This window comes from Chenopodium album, chromosome 4, assembly GCF_948465745.1.
Source record: "Chenopodium album chromosome 4, dcCheAlbu1.1, whole genome shotgun sequence".
Classification (NCBI taxonomy): Eukaryota; Viridiplantae; Streptophyta; class Magnoliopsida; order Caryophyllales; family Amaranthaceae; genus Chenopodium; species Chenopodium album.
This window is the reverse complement of record NC_137837.1, coordinates 12,114,829-12,139,015: the sequence shown is the minus strand read 5'-3', so window position 1 is coordinate 12,139,015 and position 24,187 is coordinate 12,114,829. Positions and strand designations below refer to the sequence as shown.

The 24,187-nt window shown below is 33.0% G+C and overlaps 3 protein-coding genes and 1 pseudogene across 4 annotated transcripts; 1 reads left to right on the top strand and 3 right to left on the bottom strand.

The window, feature by feature from the left end:
- The first annotated feature begins 3,772 nt into the window (after positions 1–3,772).
- On the top strand, positions 3,773–6,229 carry LOC145627657 (uncharacterized). Its single transcript, XM_081680018.1, has 6 exons — positions 3,773–3,848; positions 3,968–4,129; positions 4,796–4,879; positions 4,960–5,085; positions 5,175–5,297; positions 5,826–6,229. The coding sequence occupies exons 1-6, from the start codon at positions 3,773–3,775 to the stop codon at positions 5,894–5,896; spliced, it is 642 nt and encodes a 213-aa protein (XP_081536144.1). The 3' UTR covers positions 5,897–6,229.
- A 446-nt stretch (positions 6,230–6,675) lies between these two features.
- On the bottom strand, positions 6,676–9,010 carry LOC145628920 (putative ribose-5-phosphate isomerase 3, chloroplastic). The gene is made up of 2 exons (XM_081681352.1): positions 8,294–9,010; positions 6,676–7,205 (listed from the first exon to the last, which is right to left on the bottom strand). Exons 1-2 carry the CDS (start codon positions 8,903–8,905, stop codon positions 6,963–6,965), a joined length of 855 nt encoding a protein of 284 aa, XP_081537478.1. The 5' UTR covers positions 8,906–9,010; the 3' UTR covers positions 6,676–6,962.
- Positions 9,011–9,761: 751 nt separating this feature from the next.
- On the bottom strand, positions 9,762–11,696 carry LOC145627656 (alpha-1,3-arabinosyltransferase XAT2 pseudogene; annotated as a pseudogene). The gene is made up of 3 exons (XR_014111405.1): positions 11,464–11,696; positions 11,067–11,111; positions 9,762–10,951 (listed from the first exon to the last, which is right to left on the bottom strand). The product of XR_014111405.1 is annotated as an alpha-1,3-arabinosyltransferase XAT2 pseudogene (transcript).
- A 1,612-nt stretch (positions 11,697–13,308) lies between these two features.
- On the bottom strand, positions 13,309–21,667 carry LOC145628919 (PITH domain-containing protein At3g04780-like). The gene is made up of 8 exons (XM_081681351.1): positions 21,543–21,667; positions 21,337–21,423; positions 18,464–18,587; positions 16,456–16,504; positions 16,312–16,369; positions 16,161–16,207; positions 15,771–15,848; positions 13,309–13,732 (listed from the first exon to the last, which is right to left on the bottom strand). The coding sequence occupies exons 1-8, from the start codon at positions 21,579–21,581 to the stop codon at positions 13,681–13,683; spliced, it is 534 nt and encodes a 177-aa protein (XP_081537477.1). The 5' UTR covers positions 21,582–21,667; the 3' UTR covers positions 13,309–13,680.
- Positions 21,668–24,187: the final 2,520 nt, after the last annotated feature.

The following is a 24,187-nucleotide window of genomic DNA, read 5'->3' as shown; positions in this document are numbered from 1 at the left end:
CATCTCGGTGTTTTAGTGTTTGTGATTGAAAAAATGACAATTTTATTTTTTATTTTTATGGAGGAGAAAATTATCACAAATGATGAAATGATACAAGATAAAGTCGGTCCATAGTGCCATCACACCTCACAACTTACAGAGTAGTTAGTAGAGAGATTAACCACTTTGGAAAGCATAGCTTGATTTTAGTTGCGAGATGCCTTCAGATTTTAATCATATCCTTCTTGTGAAGTGTTTCATTCTAACCAATATAAAAGTTTACCCTTTTTTTTTTTTTTTGACAATAATCCTTTTTAATATTAAACCCAAAGCTGATTTTGTAGAACAATCGAGGGTGAATTTTGAGGACTTTGTTCACACAACCCATTAGCTAATTTGGGAAGTCTCAAGTGGCATACTTAATTACTTCTGGCATTAATATCTAGCAAGAGTGTAGCATTTTACTTCCTTTGTTTCTTAATACTTGCAACACTTTTCTTTTCATACTTGTCAATGCATTATTTCAACCGTTAATTTTTTTAATTACCAAGTGTAAAAATTATAAAAGTCTGATATTATGAAAGTATAATTTGAAACGAGTATAACAAGATCATACATGACTATATTTTTCCTAACCTATAAATCTCAATCATCAAAGCTAATCAAAGTGATATTTATAAATAGTGTAGACGTCAAGCTGTTACAAGTAAAAAAAAAAAAAAAAAAAAAAAAAAGGTGAGAGCAATGCTTGATTGGCCATTTCCTAAGAACATTTGGATATCATAGGAAAATTATTGGACAATATGCACAAATTTTGCTGTTATTGACTAAGCAATAGAATAGCTAGAGGCAGCTAAATTGCCCTATCAAATGCAAAGTTGGAGTTCCCGATATAGTTAAGATAGTTCTTATCATATAATTCCTAAACATTTTAATCATGTAAATTTGTACAAATTTGCATACAAGTTACAATTGTACAAATTCGCATACAAGTCAACAATTTTCATTTTTTTTTTTTTTTTTGAAAGAACAATTTTCATTTTTAACTAGTACGGAGTACAATTTAATTTTAAGTTCACAATGGCATGTACAACAATTTTATTTTGAAAGGTAAAACACTATGAATCTTCATTTGTCCATCCAAAAGAAGAAATTGAAAGAGCATTGAGCCATTGAGGAATACCATTAAAGAAAAAAAAATATTGCACAAAGGACGCGCGTGCATGATGAATCCTTTGTAGCTCGAGTCTGCTCGACTAGATACAATGAAGTTAGGTGTTGAAGAGCATCAACATTCAAACCTGCACCGAAATGCTCATTCATCTTCTAAATTATCCAACATAATTTGTAACATTGTGAAAGATGTAGTCTAATATCCAACATAATTGTAATTTTGTGCAACCTAAAGACAACGTATGCTAGAAAATTCTATATGTACAATCAATTTTTTCATGGTATTGATCATTGATGTTTTCAGCCTATGGAGATACAGGACAATAGATAGTTCTTATAAGAGAAAGAGTACTGGGAGCAATTGTCAATGCTTGGATTGATCTTTAAGAGGTCGAGTTTGATCCATATACAGGTCAATTTTATATTCAAGACCCAATTGAATGTCTAGTTCTAATCTTTGCACGACAAGGGGTGAAAGTTCGGTTTGTAGTGTGGTTTATAGCCCAAATCGAAATCAAAACATCAAGGGAAATTCTCATTGGTAGCAATGTAAAATTGCACATTCTCAATGGTAACAAAATTTTATACAAATTCTCGAAAATAGCATTACTTTTGATAAATTTCTCTAACATGACAATATTTTTCTAATTAACAAATATTTAGCTTAATTAAACACTAGATGTAAGCCCGTGCGATGCACGGTTTTTAAATATTTCATTTTGTATATTTTTTTGTAATTTCTTAATATTTTTTGTTTTTATTAATTTAAGGTAAAATATTTGGTTAAGTTCTAAATTATAGAACTTGAATTTATAAATTGAAATAAATATTATCTCATTCATCGGATAGTTAGATAAAATCATTAAATCAAAATATATTTTTTAATTTCTAATTATTCGTTAAAATAATATAAATCCTAATGTAAAAGATAATTTTTGTTTTTTTTTTATAATTTAAATCTTAAATTATTATTTTTTGTTTTCAATTCTCAAATTTCATTTGTTAATATCTTAAATGGAGACTGAAAATTAAAATTCTAAATTAATATATAAATCTAATTTTTCATTGGTTAACAAAATAAAATAACCAGCCACCCTGCCTGCCGGCCTGCCCCTGCTCCCTACTCTAGCCACTCCCGCCGGTCGTACTACCCCTGAAATCACTAGCCGACGATACCCCACCACGACCCCCCAAACCCCGAACCATCTTCAGCCCTCCATAATTAACATAAGGAGAAACAACTAACAACGACCCTAAACGCACAAAAGGGAAGAGAGAGAAAAACTCAACCCACAGCAAAAATTAAACCTTTCGAAGGCGGCAACAATGGTGTTAGGTTCATATTTTGGCCAAATAGAGGAGCAAGAAACCTAATTGTCGATGAACAAGCTACAATTTGAAGCAACAGAAAGTACGATTCGCGACAGATTTAAACCCTAGAATTTTTTTTGGGGATTCAAGGGTTTCGAGTGGTGCGTGGTTTAAGGGGATGAACGGAGTGGAGACGGCAGGGGGAGAGGCGAATAGTATTCGTCGGAGACGAGGAGGGGATTTTGGCGTCGGCCGATGTGACGAGAGGTTGTGGGCTGCTGTGTTTTGTTGTTGAATTGGGTGGTCAAGGTGGGGGCTGGGGGCTTGAGTAGGTGGCGTTTTCTTATTTTTTTTTTTAAAAAAAAAAAAGATTAATTATTGTTTAATAAAGTTAATTAGTTGTTAAATACAAAAATATTGTCATATTAGAGAAATTTATCAAAAGTAATGCTATTTTCGAGAATTTGAAAAAATTTTTGTTACCATTGAGAATGTGCAATTTTACATTGCTACCAATGAGAATTTCCCAAACATCAAAGAATTTGTGAGAGGTTCATGCTCGATATGACCCTTTCCCTTGCCCCCCCCCCCCCCCAAAAAAAAAAAAAAAAAACAAAATCAAAGAAATAATAATAATTAATTACTAAATAAATGAACTAAAAGAAAAAACAAAAGAAACCAAGATAAAAAAAAAACAACAATGTCTGCGTTCACTTTGAAAGTTGGGGCAGGTACCGTTAACCGTTGTTTATACTCGTCATTTCGCTGACTTCTGCACCAACTTTCATGACAATTCAACATAAATATATAACTGAAATTTACAAGAAACTCTTCAAAGAAGCAATTTTCAACATAAAGTAGCTGCTTATATCTAAAGTTAACAGAAATTTGTCAACGAAAGACAGAATTTTCATCAAAAAATTAAGCATATTAGAACAAAAATAAATGTAGCTTGCAAGTCATAATATAAACATCACACTTAAAAATTGAATGTGTTTGAATAATTCTTCAAACTACTAGAAGCACCTGCATCATCTTCTTCAAAATTTTCAAAGTAAACACGGTCGAAGAAAGGGAGGGGTTAGGAGATGAAGAAAGCGAAAAAAAATAAAAATAAAGACTCCTACAGTCCTACAACTATGTTTCTAGTAAGCTTTTTACAAAAACTGCCATGAAGAAAAATATTCTATATATAGCATAATCTTGTTTCTTAGCTCTAAGCCTCTCAGCTATCCTATACATTTCACCTGCAACTTTGGTAACAAAAAGACTATATCTAACTTGTATTCTCTCATTTACATAATAATCAATGGCTTCCTCCAGTCTAATAGCATTTGCAGCTCTACTTCTAATCTCTCTCGCAACCACTGCTTTAGGAGATTCAGGTAAACAACTCTCCTTACAGTAGAATCTAACCTGATTTTTCTAATCTACAAACTCAGCCCACGAAATTAAAGTTGCTGTCATGTTTTCTGATGTTTTTTTTTTTTTTTTATGATAACAGAAATTTGCAGTCAGGTAAGTTGCGGGAAAGGAACATGCAAATCAAAACCAGACTATGTACCACATGGTTTCACTTGTGAATGTGATTCAGGTTGGAGAAGAACACGTCTATCAGACAATGAGGAACAATATCTCCAATTTCTGCCATGTATAATACCAAATTGTAAGTTTTGCTTCTTTAAAAGGGTTCATCTTCCATAGTTCTTGGCTTTCTATGGTAGTGAGTACCTCAAAGAAAAGAACCTCTTACTAAAAGAAAAGACAGGTATATATATAGAGGCAGAGAAAAGGAAGTAGTGCTCACTGATCAAGAAAGGTGGGAAAGAATCAATATAAGTAGTTTTTACTGAAAAAACATTAAAAGCATAAGAAAAATCTTATAATTAGAACAACAAATTTGAAATATATCAAAATGGAAAGAAGCACAATCACTGTAAAACAAGGAAAATTAGGGGAAACACCAAAACAAATGCATCTAGCAATATATCAAAAGCAACTAATTTATTTCAAGGTCTGCAGGCACAAATTGTTACCTCGATACAAATTTGATTTAAAAACTAGTCTAGGTAACATAGAAAGAGATTTTAAGAGTAATACAACATAGGCAGATAGGTTACCAAAAAAATTCAAAATTAAGAAGCAACAAACAATCTCAAGACAAGTGCATAGATCAGAAAAGGCTAAATAGCTCTTATTAAACATGCACAAATACTTGATGAAAGACGACGACTCTTCTTAATGTCTATTCTTGGTTCTGTATTTGTTATGATGAAACTGCTTGATAGCAAATTGTGATCTTTCTAAATGGAAAAATGAACATCTTAAACAGGTTCTATAAACTACTCCTGCATGCCAGCTCCTGCTCCATTGCCACCCATCCCCACAAAGCCATTCGACACCGCTATCTTTAATCGTAAGTGTAAACAACACTCTATTTATCCAATAAACTATATGATTAATCAAAGTTTCTAACGTGAGATTTTGATGTTCTAGCTTGCTATTGGGTCTACTGTGGCGAAGGGACATGCACAAACTCATCAGACTACAAGCATTCGTGTGAATGTCAACCAGGATCCTACAATCTCTTCAATGTGTCACACTTCCCATGTTACAGTGACTGTAAGAGCTTTATAGGAATGCATTTAACTACTTGCATGCCGTTAAAAGAAAATTCCTCAGATTAGCATTTTTGATTGTTGGTTTTGTAGGTGCTTTCGGCTCTGATTGCTCCAACCTAGGAATCAATGTAACAAGTAATTCAAAGACATCTGTTACACTAGGTCACAGTCCTAGTTCAAGTATCAGTGAGACTTCAAGAAGTGAAAACCATGGTGAGCTGAATATCAACCAAAAAATAGGAAAATTTCCCTTTACTCCTGCATCTTTAAGTTATCACAAGTGCTGTTAATAGCTAAAATTGGCCAGTACGTTTTGGAAAAGATAAATACTTTCATCCTTTGTTCCTTATTACTAATTCACTTTATTATTATTTCATAATACTCGTCACTCTAGGGTAACATGTACAAATGTAATATTCCATATTACATGAAAATTTTATTTAACAATATAATGCAGCATACTTGTCTATTTTACATTCCCTACAAGAAACTTAAGGAATAGATGGAATAAAATACTGAAGAAAATAATTCAACTGAATCACATAGAATGATGACCTAAGAATTCCACGGTAATACAAATGATTCACAGAGACTTCAATAACTTCAGATAATAAAAAGGGGTCTTCCATGGTAGGCTAACTAGTAGAAAAAGTTTACAACCTTGCTCAAATGTTGTTGCTTTAGTACTTGAAACATGGATATATTGTCTTATTAATCCCCTTTTTTACTCATCCATAACAGGGATGCGATCATGGAAGCTCAACTGGATTGTTATAACAGTGATATCTCTGGCTGTGATATTATGGCAATGATGTTTCTCAACAGCCGTCGATTATGATTTTTTATTGTGATACTCATACTCTTCCCCAGAACCACCTCCTCCCCCAACACACACACACACAACACATACATAGAATCAAGGAGAGAGTGGCAGCATATATGAGGTGATGCTTATATATTCTATTACTGCTGCTACTTTCAGCAATTAACATTATTTATGAAATACGATTTTGTACCACTATTGTTACAATAAATAAAGGCTTATGTACTGTTAGTCTACTATCACTTTTAGTCCATTAGTATGGGTAACCGTAAAATAATATTAGTATTGCAATTTTCTGCATGTTAAATTTTAACTTTCCTAACAATTATACTCCTTCCAAAAATGTCTTGCGCGAATCTTTTGAATTGATATAGACCTTCCTAATCCCACCATACAGAGGATACATGGTAGTGGTAATTTTTTGAGGGGTGGTGGTTGTTGACTAGTATGCTGGTAGTGTCTAAAAAGTTTCAATGCACTCAATCAAATGGGCTCCAGATTACATTCATGGTGATTCTATCTCTCTCAACCCTATAACATATCCAATGTGAAAAAAAAAAAAGGAACAACTTCCAATGTAAATAAAAAGAGCAACTTCTGGATATTGACCTACCTATAAAATTTTGATGTTGTTACATTAGAGATTGTTTACACATGCCATTTCCAGAAGTCAAGATAACAGACATTAGATCAAACTAAACATTTTTTACATCATGTAAAACATTAAAAGGAAGTTGACAACCATCAACAGGAAAGCAAAATCAGAACTTCATGAATTTAAGAGTCGGAAATTTTTATTTCACCAAAGCGTAATGTACACAATTCAATAAGTTATCTCTGTATCTCAGCATTGATTCTCATCTACACTTCATAACACAACTAAATAACATCACAATAAAATTAGATACAACAAGATGCAAAAATATCAAACCAGACCAAAGATGCCCATCTAACATAACAGGAAGTGAGAGAACATTCGTAGAGATGAAGAATAAGCAGTTATTGCTGGGAGAAGGAGACTATTCCATACCCGGAAATCCATCAACCAATGGAGATCACTTGGTCTTCACAGTTACTCCAGTTTTCCCAGCAATGATGACCTCACTAGCCATACCAAGGAACAACCCATGTTCCACTACACCTTCCAAGGCTGAAATTTCCCTCCCTGCAGCTTCAGCATCCTTGATGGATGTTGGGAAGTATAAATCCACGATGTAATTTGAGTTGTCAGTCACATAAGGCTTGGCATCCCCGTCCATTCTCAACTTTGCCTCACAACCCAACTCCTTAAAGATCTCCTGCAACCAAGAAAGTACAGGCAAAGATATAAACAGGCTTGCATAACAAATGCTTGTCTGAGGGAATCTACAAATGCTACTCTCAAATATAAACAAGGATAAGTCAAAAGTTTATAAAAAAAATAACTTCAACTGCAAGTTATCCACAGCCATAGAAATGACCTAAGGTTTATATCACCCAAAGTCCCAGATTCTTTATTTCATGACATAAACCCATGAAGGATCCTTGACACTATGACATTGGACACTTAATTTTCAGCTAAAATCATGAAATTTTTTCATAAAAAGCCGAGTCAGGACAATGAAGACATAAACTCATGGCCAATATAAGTACTTGAGTCCAAGTAAAATAGACTAAGCCTTTTGATCATCAACAAAACCTATACAGGTTTCTACTCATGCCAATAAAAAATCAACACTTACACTCATTCATCAAAGTATGGGATTTATTACTGATGAAATCTTCTAATGTACCCATGTATCATCAATAGAAATAATTAAAACAAACAATCAAAAGACCACCAAAAGAGAGCTCATGTCTAATCTGAGTCTACAATTATAATGATAGACTGATTTCTGTAGCCTGAAATGCAGCACACACAAATACACTCTTTATTCTATATCACTTGACCTTTGACGATCAAGTCCGAGCTCAATGGTAGAACTCCCACCGCCCAACCAATAGATACCATGAACTAAAGGCCACAAATTCATTGTTCCATGTTCCAACAATCAATGCCATCAAATTGAACATTATAGTACCCCCTTAATTTCCCTTATCTTACTCAAACATTTATTACTCGATTAATTTGTATAAAAGGGCCAAATTAACCATAAAAGCACACTAAAAACGCAATTTTGAACAAATTGTCACAACCACATGAACTATATCTACAACAACATTAAATTAAATAATATATATAGCTACATTTTAAAACTCGGGCATATACCAACTAGTTTAATTGGTTAAAGTCACGAGTATAGTACATTAGTACTACCATTGGTACCCAACACCTAATATCGAATCTCATCTACATCACTGATAACATACAACAAAACATTAAACGAGTAGTAAGAAAGAAACATGCCTGCAATCTCTTAAGATTATATTTCCAGCAAAATTGAACAACTTCAACAGGCATAGCAAGACGACTACCACCCAAACCATCAACAAGCTTAGTATCATCAACAACCACAATAAACTTATCACTAGCAGCTTCAACCATCTTCTCCCTCAACAACGCCCCACCTCGCCCTTTCACCAAATTAAGATCAGGGTCAACCTCATCAGCCCCATCAATAGCAAGATCAATGCGAGGATGATCATCAAGTATCGAAAGCGGAATACCCAGAGACGCAGCCTGTTCTTGGGTGCGTTTCGAAGTCGGAATTCCAACAATGTTGGTGAGTTTACCGGAGGAGAGAAGCTCCCCGATTCGGGCGACGGCGAATGCGGCGGTGCTCCCGGTTCCGAGGCCGAGAACCATGCCGGATTTGATGGAATCGACGGCTTTTTCGGCGGCGAGTTTCTTGAGATCGTCTTGGGAGAGGGTGGGAGTTGGGATAGGAGAAGAGAGGGATTTGATGGTCGTGGAGAAGAAGGGTTTGGAGGTCTGGTAATGGCGGAATTTGAGGTTGAGGAGTTTGGTGGAGGGGGAGATGGAGGTGGAAGGGAGGAGAGAGAAAGTGGCGGACGCCATTGGAGAGGTTTGAAGGTGAGTGAGGAATGAGAGGTGAGGTTTAGAGGAAAGTGGTGTTCCTCTAGTTGTTTATCTGATGTTGAGATTATTGAATGAATTTCATTTGATTTTATTTTGGATTGGATTCATATGTTTATGGGGTTGGTGACAATTGGAAAAAGGAGGGATTTTTGTTTGTTTGTTTTTCATTCTTGGTGGGTAGATCACTTCACCTATGGCTTGCCAATCTAGATCAGATTCAACCCTAATCCGTTCCGATTCGATTCTTTGGGTTCGAGAAAATAAATAATTTGATTTGGAGTTGGGTCTACTAAAAATATGGTTTTAGTTTGATATTTGCTATTGCACTTGCATAATCCGAATCCGACCCGTTGCCATCCCTAATCACTAATATTTTTTTCCCCCCAAACTATCACTAACACATTCTAAGGATTAGTTCACGTATTTGAGAAAAGTACTAGTTGATCTATTTGGTTGACGGAATCTGTTAATTAACATGGTAAAATTGATATTGTCATGAATTATTTGGAGGCTTTGTTGTAAATTCGAAAGATTAAGTGGAAAAATTGGTCACATATGCCTTGATGTAACGCCGTAACTATGTGATTTCATCATCCGAAACTTGAATTTCACTAACACATTTGAACTAATGTCCCAATGAAATGTACACTAGTGTTAACATTTCTTTTGACACATTTAGTCACTAGTTTTGTATAACAATACATAAATAAATTTTGCTCCAAATTCATTTGCTAATCACTATTTTAAGCATTTACAAGTAAAGTATTTGCATTTACAGTATTGCACAAGGAAGCTTAGTTCACAATTAAATACAAATGTGCACATATCTTAAGCTTCATTGCCGAAGAAGTTCCAACGCTTTTACCAAAACTGTTCTAAACTTTCTCATATCCAACCTCACATCTTGATTATCCAAATAAATCTTCTTAAACTCGGGCCAACCCGCCTTTTTAGCTATTTCCGGGTCTGTAATTACTTGATGTTTAATGGGATATTGTTGAATGAGACTACTTTCCCTTACACTAATCTCATACTCCAAGTACTTGAGACTCATATTTTTAGCAGGACGCTCGTAAAAGATCTTCGACACCGACTGCAGTCCTATAGGAATTACCTGAATCAGGACAGCATTTTCGGGGAGGTAAAGAATGTTAGTTAGTCCTGCTCCATGAACACCAAGCATCACATCAGCAGAATTTACTATCTTGGAGAAGTTCTTAAGGCTCATTCGTGCATCGATAACCTCTACATCGTAGCCTAATCTTTGAGCTTCGGCTACTATCTCATTTTCATTCAATATGGTTCGAGTTTTCTTCCTAGAAATGATCAGTAATCTCGGCTTCCTGTCATCCTCTGCAGTCATCTGAATCGCGGTATCCCTCTGTAACGAATAAATTTTCCTTGTGAACTGTGTGTAGTTCCTTAATGTCAGTCCATATGGTAATTTCTCAGGATCAATACCAAAATCTCGGTGAGATTTAACACCAATAATTGCATTATTAAAACATCTGATCTCTTTGTCATGATCTAAGTCAATAATTTCGTACTTAGACAGTGCCTTCAGTGTAACTTTGTGCCGTTCATTCCAGTAATAATGCTTATCTTGTATTAAGAATTGAACTTCCCTGTTGAAATGCAGGGATGTAAGATAAAGGGGTATCAAGATATCACTCGTGTCGTGGAAGATGTTGCCTCCATACCCACCAGTCGAGAACACAATGGCCGGAACTGAATGATTTACAGTACATTTAGGCATTTCTTGTACTGATGATACTGGTTTAAGCTTCAACTCTTTTACCTGTCCCATGACATACTCGTCTATTTTTCGAGCATAAATTTTGATAACCCAAGTCCTATTTTCTTGTAACTCTATGTTTTCTAGTTGAGGTGAGTTGAAAAAGATGGAGGAAGAATTTCCATGGATCCTTATGTCACCATTAAACTCGCAATAATCCGATTTTTCCCCTGAAAAATTACACATTGGTGCTAGGAATGGCTCGAAACTGTCGTGTGGAACGAGTTTAACTACAAAAAATAAATTTTAAAAAAAATATTAAGAGGTGATCAATTGTAGTTAAGCAAGAAAAAGAAGATTTTTAACCTCAAAATGGTAAGAAATTAGTGTGTATATAGCACCAACCTGTATTCTTATTGTTGGAATTAAGCCTCTTCAAATTGATTTCCCCTGAAAATAAGATTCAAAAATAGCTTGTAAGTTGTATTGAAACTGTCATTTTAGTAAATCATAATCATATGAACTAATGTAACTAGATTTTTGAGTCCATACAACAAACATTTTTATGTTAAAATGTTAAATATTGAAATGCATATCAAATTCCTAACAAGTGAAACAACCAATTTACATAAAAAAAATACAAGCTTATCTAATATTACAAAAGAGTTCATCAAAATGTACTAACACGAATTTAATTAAGGATTTCGATGTTTAAGATCGAGTCATCAAACGAGCAATAGGAGAAACTCATATATGCATATAAGTTCATACAAAAAGAAGGCAAATAATAATGTAAACTTACAAATAGGTTGAGGATCCATGTAAGACTTGAGAACTGTACAAAGGCTAATGGTGACAAGAACAAAGCTAAAAAGCACCCATAATCCAACTCTTTTCCTCTCAAACTTTACACAACATTTTGCCAATAATTTCTCCAACATTTTTTAGTACAACAAAATTTAGAACAAAATAATTTTCGGAAGAAAATCACTATTTAAAGTCAACTTCTTAAGTAGTGTATGAAATGGCCATGCAAAAGGGTTAATTTCCCTGATTTAGGAGTATAATAGCTAAAAAAAAATCAAATTAATGTCAAAAAATGAATTAGTCACATTTGTAAATGTATCTATATATACATATACAAATAATTTTATAATAAGGTTGGTATGAATTATTAGTTTGGTAATCATATAATGCTCCCCACGATTTGGTGAAGGCTTGACTCTAGAATAAAACAAGATCCAAAAATTGTTTAATTTCATTAGGTGCAATGCAGACATACAATATCTTTTGAGTTTGATTATATTTTGCAGGAATTTGGCTAACTTGGGTGTTTCAAATAATTTCATATTACATAAATTATTAAGAAAATTGTGGATAACTATATAAATATACACCTACTACCATATTGGCTAGTATTTAGGACAAGAAAATACACGTACACACCTACCATATACAAGTATTTAGTTTGAATTAGTCATTGTTTATTTGGTGCTTTGCTTCTAGGCTTCTTCGAGTACCATGCATGCTTTGTTTATTCCCTCCTAACCTTTTATTAAGGGAGTTTAGACTGCTACTGTTCCTTCATAAGTCCTAATCATTACTACGTGTAGCATTATTGGCGAATCTAACAAGACCTTAGAGCTAACTTTTATAATATAAATAAGTTTTAATGAGTAAATTAGTGTGTGGCTCGGAGCCTCGGACGATACCCTAAGTTGCTAGTTTATACGTAGTACTTCTTTAATTTGTAATTATATTCGACTGTTTGTATAGCTAGCGTGTGGTCCGGGTGTTGCCTCGGGTGTCTTTTTTTTTTACCTCATATATGTATTTATTTTATAATCTTGTGAAAAATTAATAAATTATATAACATCTAATTTACTTAATTAATGAAAGGAATATATAAATATAATGTTACGTTAAAATGTTAATAATAATTGGTTGAGATGATAAGTGTATCACCTTAGTGTGTTGGAGATTACAGGTTTGAATCTAGGTTAACGCGTTTTCGCTAGAATTACTTATTTTAGGGTTATTTATTTTGGGGTTACGTACTCTCACACAAAAAAAAATAATTAACCCAACCACACGATGTGGCTAGCCACATATAGATATTTGTAGTTTATATTAGTACTCGGTAAGTCAGTAATAATATTAGTCATCAATTTTCTTTGTCTTGCGAAAAATGATTACAAAATATATTTAACTTAAAAATAGTTTCATTTAACTTAAAAATAGTTTCAATCTACATATAAACAGGGAATAAGCAAAAACTAATCTTTAATCTGAAAAAGAAAAATCAGTTGCAAACTTGCAATCAATTTAATTTAATTTAATCAGTTTAATTTAATCAAATGTTTAGAACAAAGACTAATCGAATTGATCGTTCAACTGCCTGGTTGTTAAAGGACCAATATAGCTAGAGGCTCAATGCTTGTCTACACCCAAACATGAACCGTCCCAAACTAAACTGATCTCAGATTCTTCACAATCATTTTAATTTGTTTATCTTTGCTTTCTTGCTGATCAGTTTTGTTGACTTGAAATGGTAATACTTTTATTAGTTAGACCAACTTTGGTTTATGCCCAGCTAATTTATAATCTTTCGAAACTATGAGAGTGACCGAGGCCTGATGAGGAAAAATTAACAAGCAAGAAAACGAAATGAAAACTACGAGTACATAATATTGTCATCCAAGATCCAGTATGGGACCAGTTTGTGAACCCAAACTCCGCTTAACATCAAACCATTGACCAGTTTCGACACATATGATGTGGGTTACAACCTGTACCTGTCCAGTCCATAGACCAGACCATAAGGTGAAAAATGGCACATCAAAGAGCTATGAAGGGCAGCACATCCTGGACACTCAAGCACATAAGATGTCACAGCTTTGGGGTATAAATCGTCATAAACAGCCAATACATGGCTAGTGTAATCCAATATTGAAAAACCGAATAAGACTGGAAAGTTAAAATACTCAGGTCAATTGTTCAATTATATCCCAGCTCCAGATTAATGCTGGTCCTCAATCTTCTTCAAACCCTTCATATCTGTTGTCTCAACCCTGCATTGAACAATCGTTTAGTTTCTACCTCTCAACTGAAGCATTTACAATCAAAACACTTACATCCATCATCATATTTTCATCAAGATAGCTAGTCCCAACTACGATGGCCCTAGGAAGTCAGTAACACTGAAAATTTAACGCTAGTAAAAAATGATAATAGGGATTGATCGATGCATCTCAATTTTTTTTTTTTTTTTTTAATGGAATTCAGAATTCTTGAGATTTTCTTGGTTTAGCATAGCATAATAAAATTACAGGTTTGCTGCACATCACCACAGAAATATAGATGAACCAAAGGCCCAAAGCATCAAACCAAGGATCATGACTCCTGACTAAGGCACAGACTCAGAGTCATCAGGAAGGCCCATTAGGATATTTTAAAAATTTACTGATCAAAGGGCCTTGTGCACAGGTAAAGGGAGCCTTAAAAGATTAGGGGTTCTTAAGCTCCTTACAGATTTCTAGTTATTGGGTGTATATTCAGAGCTAGTTATGCCCACCAAAACATAAGATCACATTAAGTCAGATACATAAATACATTATCAGCTCTATAGCAAGAACAACCTAGATGCCATCACAGGCAAGTGTCTTTGGGAACTAAACAGCTTTAAAGTCATTACAAGAAGCCGACTAATTCAGTCAACAAACATTTACAATAAAAGATCAACACAGATGTCTCCTTCAATCCCAGACTTCTAGAAAATAGAATATGGAAGGGTATAGAGAAACAATGAGAAGCACAAAGAACCATTTCAAACAGTGTTCATGAAATCATGAGCAATGCATAGTACTCTTATTGAAAGATAAATTATAAAATATTCTACTTTTTAATTTTTCCAGTGAACAGGAACTAGATGTAAAATTATACACGAGTCAAATGGATGATACTAGTGGGGAAAGCATAGAAGGCCATCTAAGCCCAATAGCCTGCAGGCAATTCATTTCTTTAGAAAAAAATAGTTAAGGGAAGCACTGCCAGGCTCGTGAAAAAATGTCAAGCTCTGCCCTATAATTCTAGTTGGACAACAAATGAGGCTCAGCCTGAACCATGTCCTGTCCAAGCCTGCAAATGATGACCTATAAATAAAATGTACACAGGAGCTAAAGCATAGGCAATTTCCACAAACCCATCACTAACCTATCACTTCAAATGGCCAGTAGTGAGTAGAGACTATATATTGATGGCAGTGTGGTACATCAGGTAATTGCCGGGAGAGAGCGTTCACGAAGACATTCCTCTAAAAGAACATTTGGACCTCCTCAAAACTCCACATGAACTAATTGCCGCTAGTTTAAAAATCATTTTTATTTTTTTAAAAATAATGGAAATTTTAGTCAGTACTAGCAAACTAAGAATTTTGTAGTCACATCATGTCGAGATACTCATTGTCTGATGGGCCTTCAGTACAAAAGCATTTGAAGTTTAGTGCTATCTTTACAGCACTTGTTCTCTTTCAGCATCATTTCAACTGAATGAGCTCATGGATAGTGTAACCTGATCTTTTAGCAATCCCATTCCTCTAGAAGTAGATCATGATGTGCACATTATGATACTCCAGGTTCAAGTAGCTTGTCACTTGTGGCTACCATCTCAAGTAAAGTCATCAAAGAATCATACTACCAACACTTATCTTTTTCTTTTATATATATGAAAATCTAACATTGATTTACAATTTAACTTTTTGGAAAAAATGAGGCTTTGTACCTAAAGAGAAACATGGTTAGTTCTAACCGGGCTCGTTTCTTACTTTCTTGGATATATAATGAAGATCACCAGACACCTTCCTAAAGTTTTCTGATGACCGCATAACCTCAACCACCCAACAAGGTGCAGGTCGTTACAGGTCATGCGCATTTTGGGGTCTAAACGACTTGAGCTTTTTTATAAGTCCCCCCCCCCCCCTGGGAATAACACACACACACACATGCAAACAAGATTGAAGCAGTGAACAGAATGACAAGTCAGGAAAAATGTTATCAATAAACAGTAATTACAAAGAAACACAAGATTCACTCACACCAATGATGAACTTACGTTGTTCCGTACAAAGCAATCTTCTGAACCTTGGTCACCTCCGATCCAGACTGATTATCTTCGATGAAAATTGTTAAGCTGTCCATACATCCCAACAAAAAAAATTAGAAAACATATTATTGTCAAGATTATGGACTTTTCTTCATTTCCGTAAATTTGTAGCAATTTGATTCTAGCATTTGCCCATTTATAACTTTGATTATTAATTTCCTATATATCTATTAGTAAAGTTTACAAAAAGTTGACATTAAGATAAAAGAATTTGAGACATATCCAGCATTTAACATATTTGTAACTTTGTAAGTAAAACATGTGAAACTACTGCTATTATAAGGTAACAGAAGAAAAAATATGAAAAGCTATTTCAGGCTTTTCAGCAATAAAGCATACCTGCGAACATTTTGGAATTTGACATACTTCAAAACTACGGGTTTTCCCTGCAATTGACAAAGTTTTACACATTGTAAACATATTTTATTAAGATGGAGTTAAATCTTTTAATAAAGTTGATGATAGAAAACAGGGAGCATTGATCAGTTACCTTTATATTTTCAGCTGAAAGCTCAACTGTATCACTAGGAGGATAGTCATTCACATTACTGCCACAAATATTAACCAGAGGTCAGAACCAGAAATACTTGAGAATTCTCAGATCAAGACAAAGCATGAGACCATGAAAAGATACCTAAATCCCATATTCTCTTTGTTTGAGTAAAGTTTGACAGTTTTAGGACCTGAAAATAAAAACTCTCTTCAGAATTTTGACAAACTACTAAAATTGCAGGAAGAAATAAATTTGCAAAATTAAGATGATGCATTTAATGTCCACTGCAACCAAGAAAATGTGAAAATAATAGGTATCTAAAACAATCACAAGCTTAAACTTTTTCCATCATCAATTAAAGAGGTGTTCACAATTAATCAATTTTAAGTATGACATGATTTATTTGAGCTGCTACACCCCCAAATGGAGGCATTGTATAACATATCCATTCAGTGTATTGACCTATGCCTAGTTGCTTATTATAATTACTTAGAAAAACTACATCAAGTTCCACATGAACTCAAATGGTCCATTAAAAGTCTATGCCTCCTTTATTTTAATATTCCACCACAGTGCATGCTCAATGCTAACCTCTCTGGTCATCCAGCTTAGAGCTTCAATACCATTTGTATTCATATGATCAACTTAAAAAGTTAAAAACAAACAAAGAAAAAAAATTCTAAGAAAATCACAAGATATCCCAGGGCATTAGCAAAGTTTTTGCAATATATCAAGCAATTTCTAGGAGATATGTAAATAGCTATGTTACTTGGACTCGGATGAAGTGTCCAATTAGACACGGGTGTCCAAGTATCAGACTTGCATATTTTCTTGAAAAAAAATTGTGTTTTTAGTTAAAAATGAAGTGTCCAAGTGTTGGTGTCGGTGTCCGACACGAGTCGTGTCGGTGTCCGACACGTGAGGTAAATGAAAGAGTCCGAGTAACATAGGTAAATAGTATCATGATAATTTTGTAAGAGAACAGAAAAATACCAGAATTTTGATTTTAAAAAATGATATAAAATAAACGAAACATTAATGGAGATCAATCCTCCACAATTTGATCTCCCAAACATTTACATAATTGATAAAAGATGCAACTAGTGTTTTGAACCATGGTTCATCATCAAGTCTTGCATTAGAAAACAATTCAAACGATGGATTGGGTAAACTCATGACTTGATCAACGACATCCTTGACCAGCAAATCCAAAAACTGAATTTCATAAGTAACATGGAAACATAAGCCCTATTATCACTTTCATCAGAACAGAGTACCCCCAGTCTGCTTCACCAAGAATCTTCACAGTAGCTAGATAAGCTACTCTAAGAACCCCATGAAGTATATTTCTTTAAAACCCCAACCCAAATAGCCTCTCTGTAATCGACCATCCCAATCAAGAAAATCAAAATTAACCTGATACATTAAAGTTCAGTGATCACCTGATACAGGACCAATCCCTAGTTTGAACTCAATGAATAAGCAGCAAGGAAAAGCACTTCTCACATAATCCTAAGTCCTAACTTCTAACCCACACCATAGTTTACCCACAAACTGACATGCAATGAAGCTTTACACAAGATCCATAATCCTTACTTCTAATACTGTGGATATGTCTTTTATACCTAGGAAACTATGAGAGCAGCAATGACCACAATGAGCTTGAGCTATCATAATCTCTTAATACAGCACAATCACCATTTCCACAGAAGCAAGAGATGGAACAACAAATAAATATATCAAGAAACAAAGGAAAGCAATATAATCAATTCTCAAGACACACAAATTGTGCACGTAGTACCACAGATAAGAACTTGCAAGATACATGCTACTCCCTACAGTAGGCCAAGTAGCACTGAGGCGTTCACAAAACGATTCCCAAGATTAACAACCAAAATCTATCACAAAAAAAATTTACATAGAGAGTCAGCATGAATAGTCAAAAGAAAAAAATCAAGATCACAAACCAGTACTTGACACTTTGACAGCTAATACACCATATAAGCGTATGCTAAAAAAAATAATAAATAAAATAAAATAAAAAGGTTAATTTTTTTCCCATAACATTTATTTTTTTTTATTATTCTATTTTTTGTTTGATCTGTCAAGAGATTGGGAAATAGGTCAAACTTGATATTATTATACTGACCGTCTTCCTCTGGTCCTTTGATGACAATAGAATGCAGCTTAATGACTTGGGTAAATGGAATGTAGATCAAAAGTTGCTCATCAGCATCACTCTCTAGATTCAAGCCATCATCTTCACGGTAACCCTGGTTAATTGACAGCAGAACATTAAAAAAGCAAATCATAAAATAATTAATCTCAAAGTAACATCAAACAGATTGATAACAAAAAAAAAAAAAAAAAAAAAAAAAAAAAAAAAAAAAAAAGGCATCATATTAACATCAATTCCCATTATGTAATATTGTTAGAATATTCTCTGTCAAACAAACGATTGCAAATTTCCCTATTATGTAGTATTCCACCTTTGCCTGTACAACAGACGAATGCAAATTTAGGGTTTCTCACCTATTACAATAAATAAGCTGCAACAATTTTTAGGTTTTCAAGGTGTAAAAGTTAAATTCTTTGAGAATGATGTATTAGGGTTTTTGTTTTTGCGGGATTGCGATGGATGGTTTAATGTTCATAATACTGACTATGTGTGCAAGTGTCCAACTCAACTATTTTGTGAAACAATTTAGTGATTTTCACCCAAAATGAAATGCCTATATGTCCTACCAATGTCCAAGTATCAATGATCCAACACTTGTACTTGCGATAAAATGAAGAGTACAGGAAACATCTATTGTATAAGAGAACCAAGGGATTCAAGGCAAGTTTTCCACCTATATAAGAGCTATGTTACTTGAATGCGGGTGTCAAATACACAACATATCCAAGTCACTCACTCTTGATTTCAGACACAGAATTAATATCCTAAAGCTAGACATGGATGTCAGCATGAAGAAAATCTAAGTTTATCTCCTTGATAAACTATTGTTGTTTATCATATGGCAAAGTTGTAAATACATACATAGTTTTTTGTATTGTTCATAGTAACACCGCTACTTGAGATAGCGGTTTTGCCTGTGATATTATGATTTTACCCCTATGTTTAACAAGGAGATAAACTAAGGCTCCCTCGTTAGCATGCGGCATCTATAAAACCTATACTTGATTTAAGAAAAGTTTTGCATGTACTTCGTACATTATAAACAGAATGCAAACATTTAAGCCCTTCAGTCTGAGTTCTTTTCTAGAACTTGTCATATGAGCACAATTATGAGCATACATCACAATATTCCATTCCCTTAAGGCATAGCTATCATAATATGTAGTAGTTTATACAAATTCTAAATACGATATTACTGATATGTGTAGAGTGGCGGATCCAGGGGGGTACACAGAGGTACAACTGTACCCCATTAAAAAAAACACAGTTTAGAAAAGAGACCAGTTTTCTGAAATAGGCAGTCTCTAATGTATGAGCTAAAATTTTGTGTGACAGACGGACATATGCTAGAAGAGGGCGGCTAAAAACACGTAATCAAAGAGACCGGTTTTGTGTAAAAACAAGTCTCTTTGATGTACCAGTTTTTTTGCCTTTTTTAAATACCCAGTTTTAATCTTTTCTTAAATTTTATTTTAAACAAACCCAATTTTCATCTCTTTTGTTTACCATTGTATTATTTATATACTTGTATTTGTATTTATTAATGGATTTGTACTTCGCATATAACAATTTTATGAGGTATTCATTCTTTACTTTCTTTTCCTTAGATCTTTATCGTAAGAAAATGGTTCTTAATTAAAATTTTGACTTTTATAAACAAATTATATACAGTATATTATAATGGTCATCGGTATAATTTTTTTTTTTTTTTTTTTTTTTTTTGTTTCCTTAAAAAAATCAAGATCCAACACTCTTGATTGTCAATACTTTTACTTACTCTATACTTCACATATAGTACTAACTAAAATGTACTACGTTAAAAAAAAAAAAAAAAAAAAAAAAAAAAAAAAAAAAAAAAGTGTGATTAATCATATGGAACTAAATTAAATTGTTATATTATTGGTTTTGATTTATTTGCCTCTCAATATACGTTGTAAATATTGGAAATTAAAACTCAAAATTTATATAGCAAATAAATAATACTCCATAAATGATTAAAGTATATTTGAATAGGTTTAATTTCCGTACCCCCATTACCTAATTCCTAGCTTCACCACTGCATGTGTAAGGTACATTCCAAACTAAATTGAAGAGCATTTGGGGAAGCAAAAAGTGTTATTAGTCTATGTTGTTATTCACACCATGATGGATTTATACTTCCTATTAATTTCTCAAATTTAGACATAACAAGATTGTATATTGATACGGTTTATATAATTGGTATTTGAATTTCTTGAACGGACTAGTGCTACATCCCTAACTTATAAAAAGTATGAGAATGCTCAAATCGTAGATCCACCACTTTGCAGTTTGTACACCAGAAGGTCCAAAACTGTTTTGCGCTTTCTATTAATGTCTCAAACGTAGACAATTAGAAACCACTCCTACCCGTCCCAAGACCGAGAACAATTAGTCCGGGAATGAAATCCCCCCCCCCCCCCTGCCAAATTATCGTACACATCCCTATTGTAAGTTTGCACCTATTTCCAATTCTCCCGCATGGATAAATTCTTCTCAATTTCCCTACTAAAAGCGAAGAATAAATCTAGTAATTCATGCATACTCTTTTATTTTTAACGAATTGGAATAAATTGATGAAACACTCAATGAGTCAATCAACCCAGAACAAAAAAAAATCAAATTCAAATAAACACAGCTAGCAAAAGAAGCATCAACCAGATTGAATTCCACAGTATCATAAACTAATCAATCGAAACTTACAAAAAGAAAAACCCTAATTTTCAAATATGTAGTTTCAATCAAAAACACTCACAAATTACTTCAAAATTGCAAAGAAAATTCAAAATTTGAAAGAATTGATGAAAAATCATAGAGAGACGAACCTGTTTGAGGGCATTGGCAACAGTGTGAGTGCCACTTTGATTGAGACATTCAATACCTCTCCAATCGATGTGCTCCAATAAATCCACCTTCGAACAAAAATTAAGAGTAAATTCAATTGAAAAAAAAAAAATAATTGCAGAATCAAAAAGAAAAGAGATTAACAGGCGAATTGAAAGATGAAAAGGAGTTGAAGAAAGAGAAATACTTGGCTTCTCTGAATTGCAGAGGCGGATTCGGCAGCCATGGCGGACAAGACAAGCAGGAGAAGAGAGAGAGTTGGGATCCTTGAGGAGGAAAGAAGAGAATAATAATGCAGTGTAAGTGCAGCTTTCTGTCTCTTATAAGGACTACCAATTTGGCTTAACTACGCTATATTTTTTTATTATTATTAACATCCTGTTAACGAGCGCCCAAGGGCGTTAGATAAGGATAAAAATATATTGATTGAAACGGCATTAAGTTAGGAATTCATGACAAAATAACGCGTCGTTCGTTGTAATTAATGTTAATTTATTCTAATATTTGCACTTTTATTCTCTTATCTAACGCCCTTGGGGCGCTCATTAGCTTTTGCTTATTACTAATATGGAACTTGCTAACAAACGTCTTCGGGCGTTGAATAAGTATTTAAAATATTACCTAATGGTAAAGCGTTCGTTAGCTTTATTAATATTAACAAGTTGATTTGATCAATTTAGGGCATGTTCTCTTTAGCTTATTTTCAAGTCAGTTCAATTCAATTCCAATCAATTCAGTTTAGTTTCTAGTTTACTTCTCTCATAAAATATTCAGATTAGTTCCGCTCCAATCAGTTCAGTTAAATTCAGCTATTTCAGTCCTTATAAGGGCTTGTTCTGATTTACTGAACTGAATTGAACTAAACTGAACTAAACAAATTGGAGCTGAAGTGAACTGAATAAAGCTGAAATGAATTGTTTATGAGAGAAGGAAATTAAGTACTGAATTGAACTGAACTGAACTGATTGGAGTTGAAGTGAACTAAAATTGAGTTGAAGAGAACAGACCCTTACAGGGTCGACTTTTTTTTTTTTTTTTTTTTTTTTTTTTTGTATTTAGAGAGCCACCAAGGCGCGGATGATGAGAATCAATTCGAGTTTATTCATATAAAACTAGTTTAATAAACAATATCCAGGTTGTTTATTGAATTTTAAGATAAACTTTTTTTTATCTATATGCAAGTTTTAAATATATCATTGATAATAAAAGTATTATATAAGAGGTGTATATTACTTATAATTCAGAATATTTAAACATATAATACTACTATTGTTTTTTATAAAAGCACAATATATATTATAAAAATATACACTTTATATGAGAAAAATAATGTTGCTATTGGATCGAATTTTCTATTCATGATATATATATATATATATATATATATATATATATATATATATATATATATATATATATATATATATATATATATACTTCCTCCGTTTTTATTTTATTGCACCATTTGGACTTTGACACTATTTATTTAATGTTCTTTGACCATCATTTGTGATTTATCCATTAGGAAAAATATAGTCATGAGAGATCTAGCTAGATTCGTCTCGAAATCTTCTTTTCAAATATCAAATTTTTATAATTTTTACAAAAGTATAATAGAAGATATTAACAGCTAAAGTAATGCATTGGCAAGCGTGAAATGCCTCATGGTGCAATAAAAAAAAGAACGGAGGAAGTATATATATATAATACTACCGCTCATAAAATTGTGGGTGGATTTGGGTAAGAGTTTGAGCTTTCAGATAGTTCTTGAAAGTTACACAAGTAGCTTGGTCACATTAATTAAGGGGAAAAAAAATCAATTTAGAGTTGCATCTATTTTTATGTTATTGGATGATATTTCTGAAATAAATTTATGTTTTTAATGTCTTTAGTTTTATTGCAAATCTATTACTATTAATAAAACAAAACATGCTGACATTATTAAGGGACACATATCAATTTCTTATTAAAAAATTTCCCGCCTAAATTATTTTGACATTATCCTTTTTTCTTTCCTCTTATATTCCAAAACTAAATAAATGCAGTTTCAAAATTAATTAATGAGATTATGATTTTTTTTTTTTCAAATATAAAATTGAGAACTATTTAAACAAATAATGACTACTTAATCCGTGCAACGCACGGGACTAAACTAGTAAACTCTATACTAACTTATTTATCCTACAAAATAATCTATCTAAATCTATCCAAACTTTTATTCTAATATAAATTATCTTCTTTATTTAATCCTTTATGTCATATGAATATTGAATTGTCGCGTGCCCGGCACGACACTTGGCGAAAAGTTGAAACGCTAAGTGTCGTTGTCTCGTGATCAGGCTAAAAGTTTAGTTTTATATATTAGTGATATAAAACTTTGATTTTCAATAAAATACCAATATTTTTATACAAAATGGCGGATCCAGAAAGGTACAAAAGGAAAAAAATAAAAATCAAAAAATCAAAGAGAACTATTATTATTATTATTATTATTATTATTATTATTATTATTATTATTATTATTATTATTATTATTATTATTATTATTATTATTATTATTATTATTATTATTATTATTATTACTATTATTATTATTATTAGGAAAATTTGGATTTTGGTACCTCGAAAATGGGGGTAATTGAATTTTAGTACCCATCTAAAATTTTATTTTAAATTGGTACCTCAAAAATGACTAAACTATAGATATCAGTACCTCCGTTAGCATTCTGTCAACTTTGCCGTTAGTAGGTCCCATTATCTAATTATTTAATAATTTAATTTATTAAAAAAAAAAGAAAAAACATTTAATTAAAAAAAAACTTAAAAAATAAT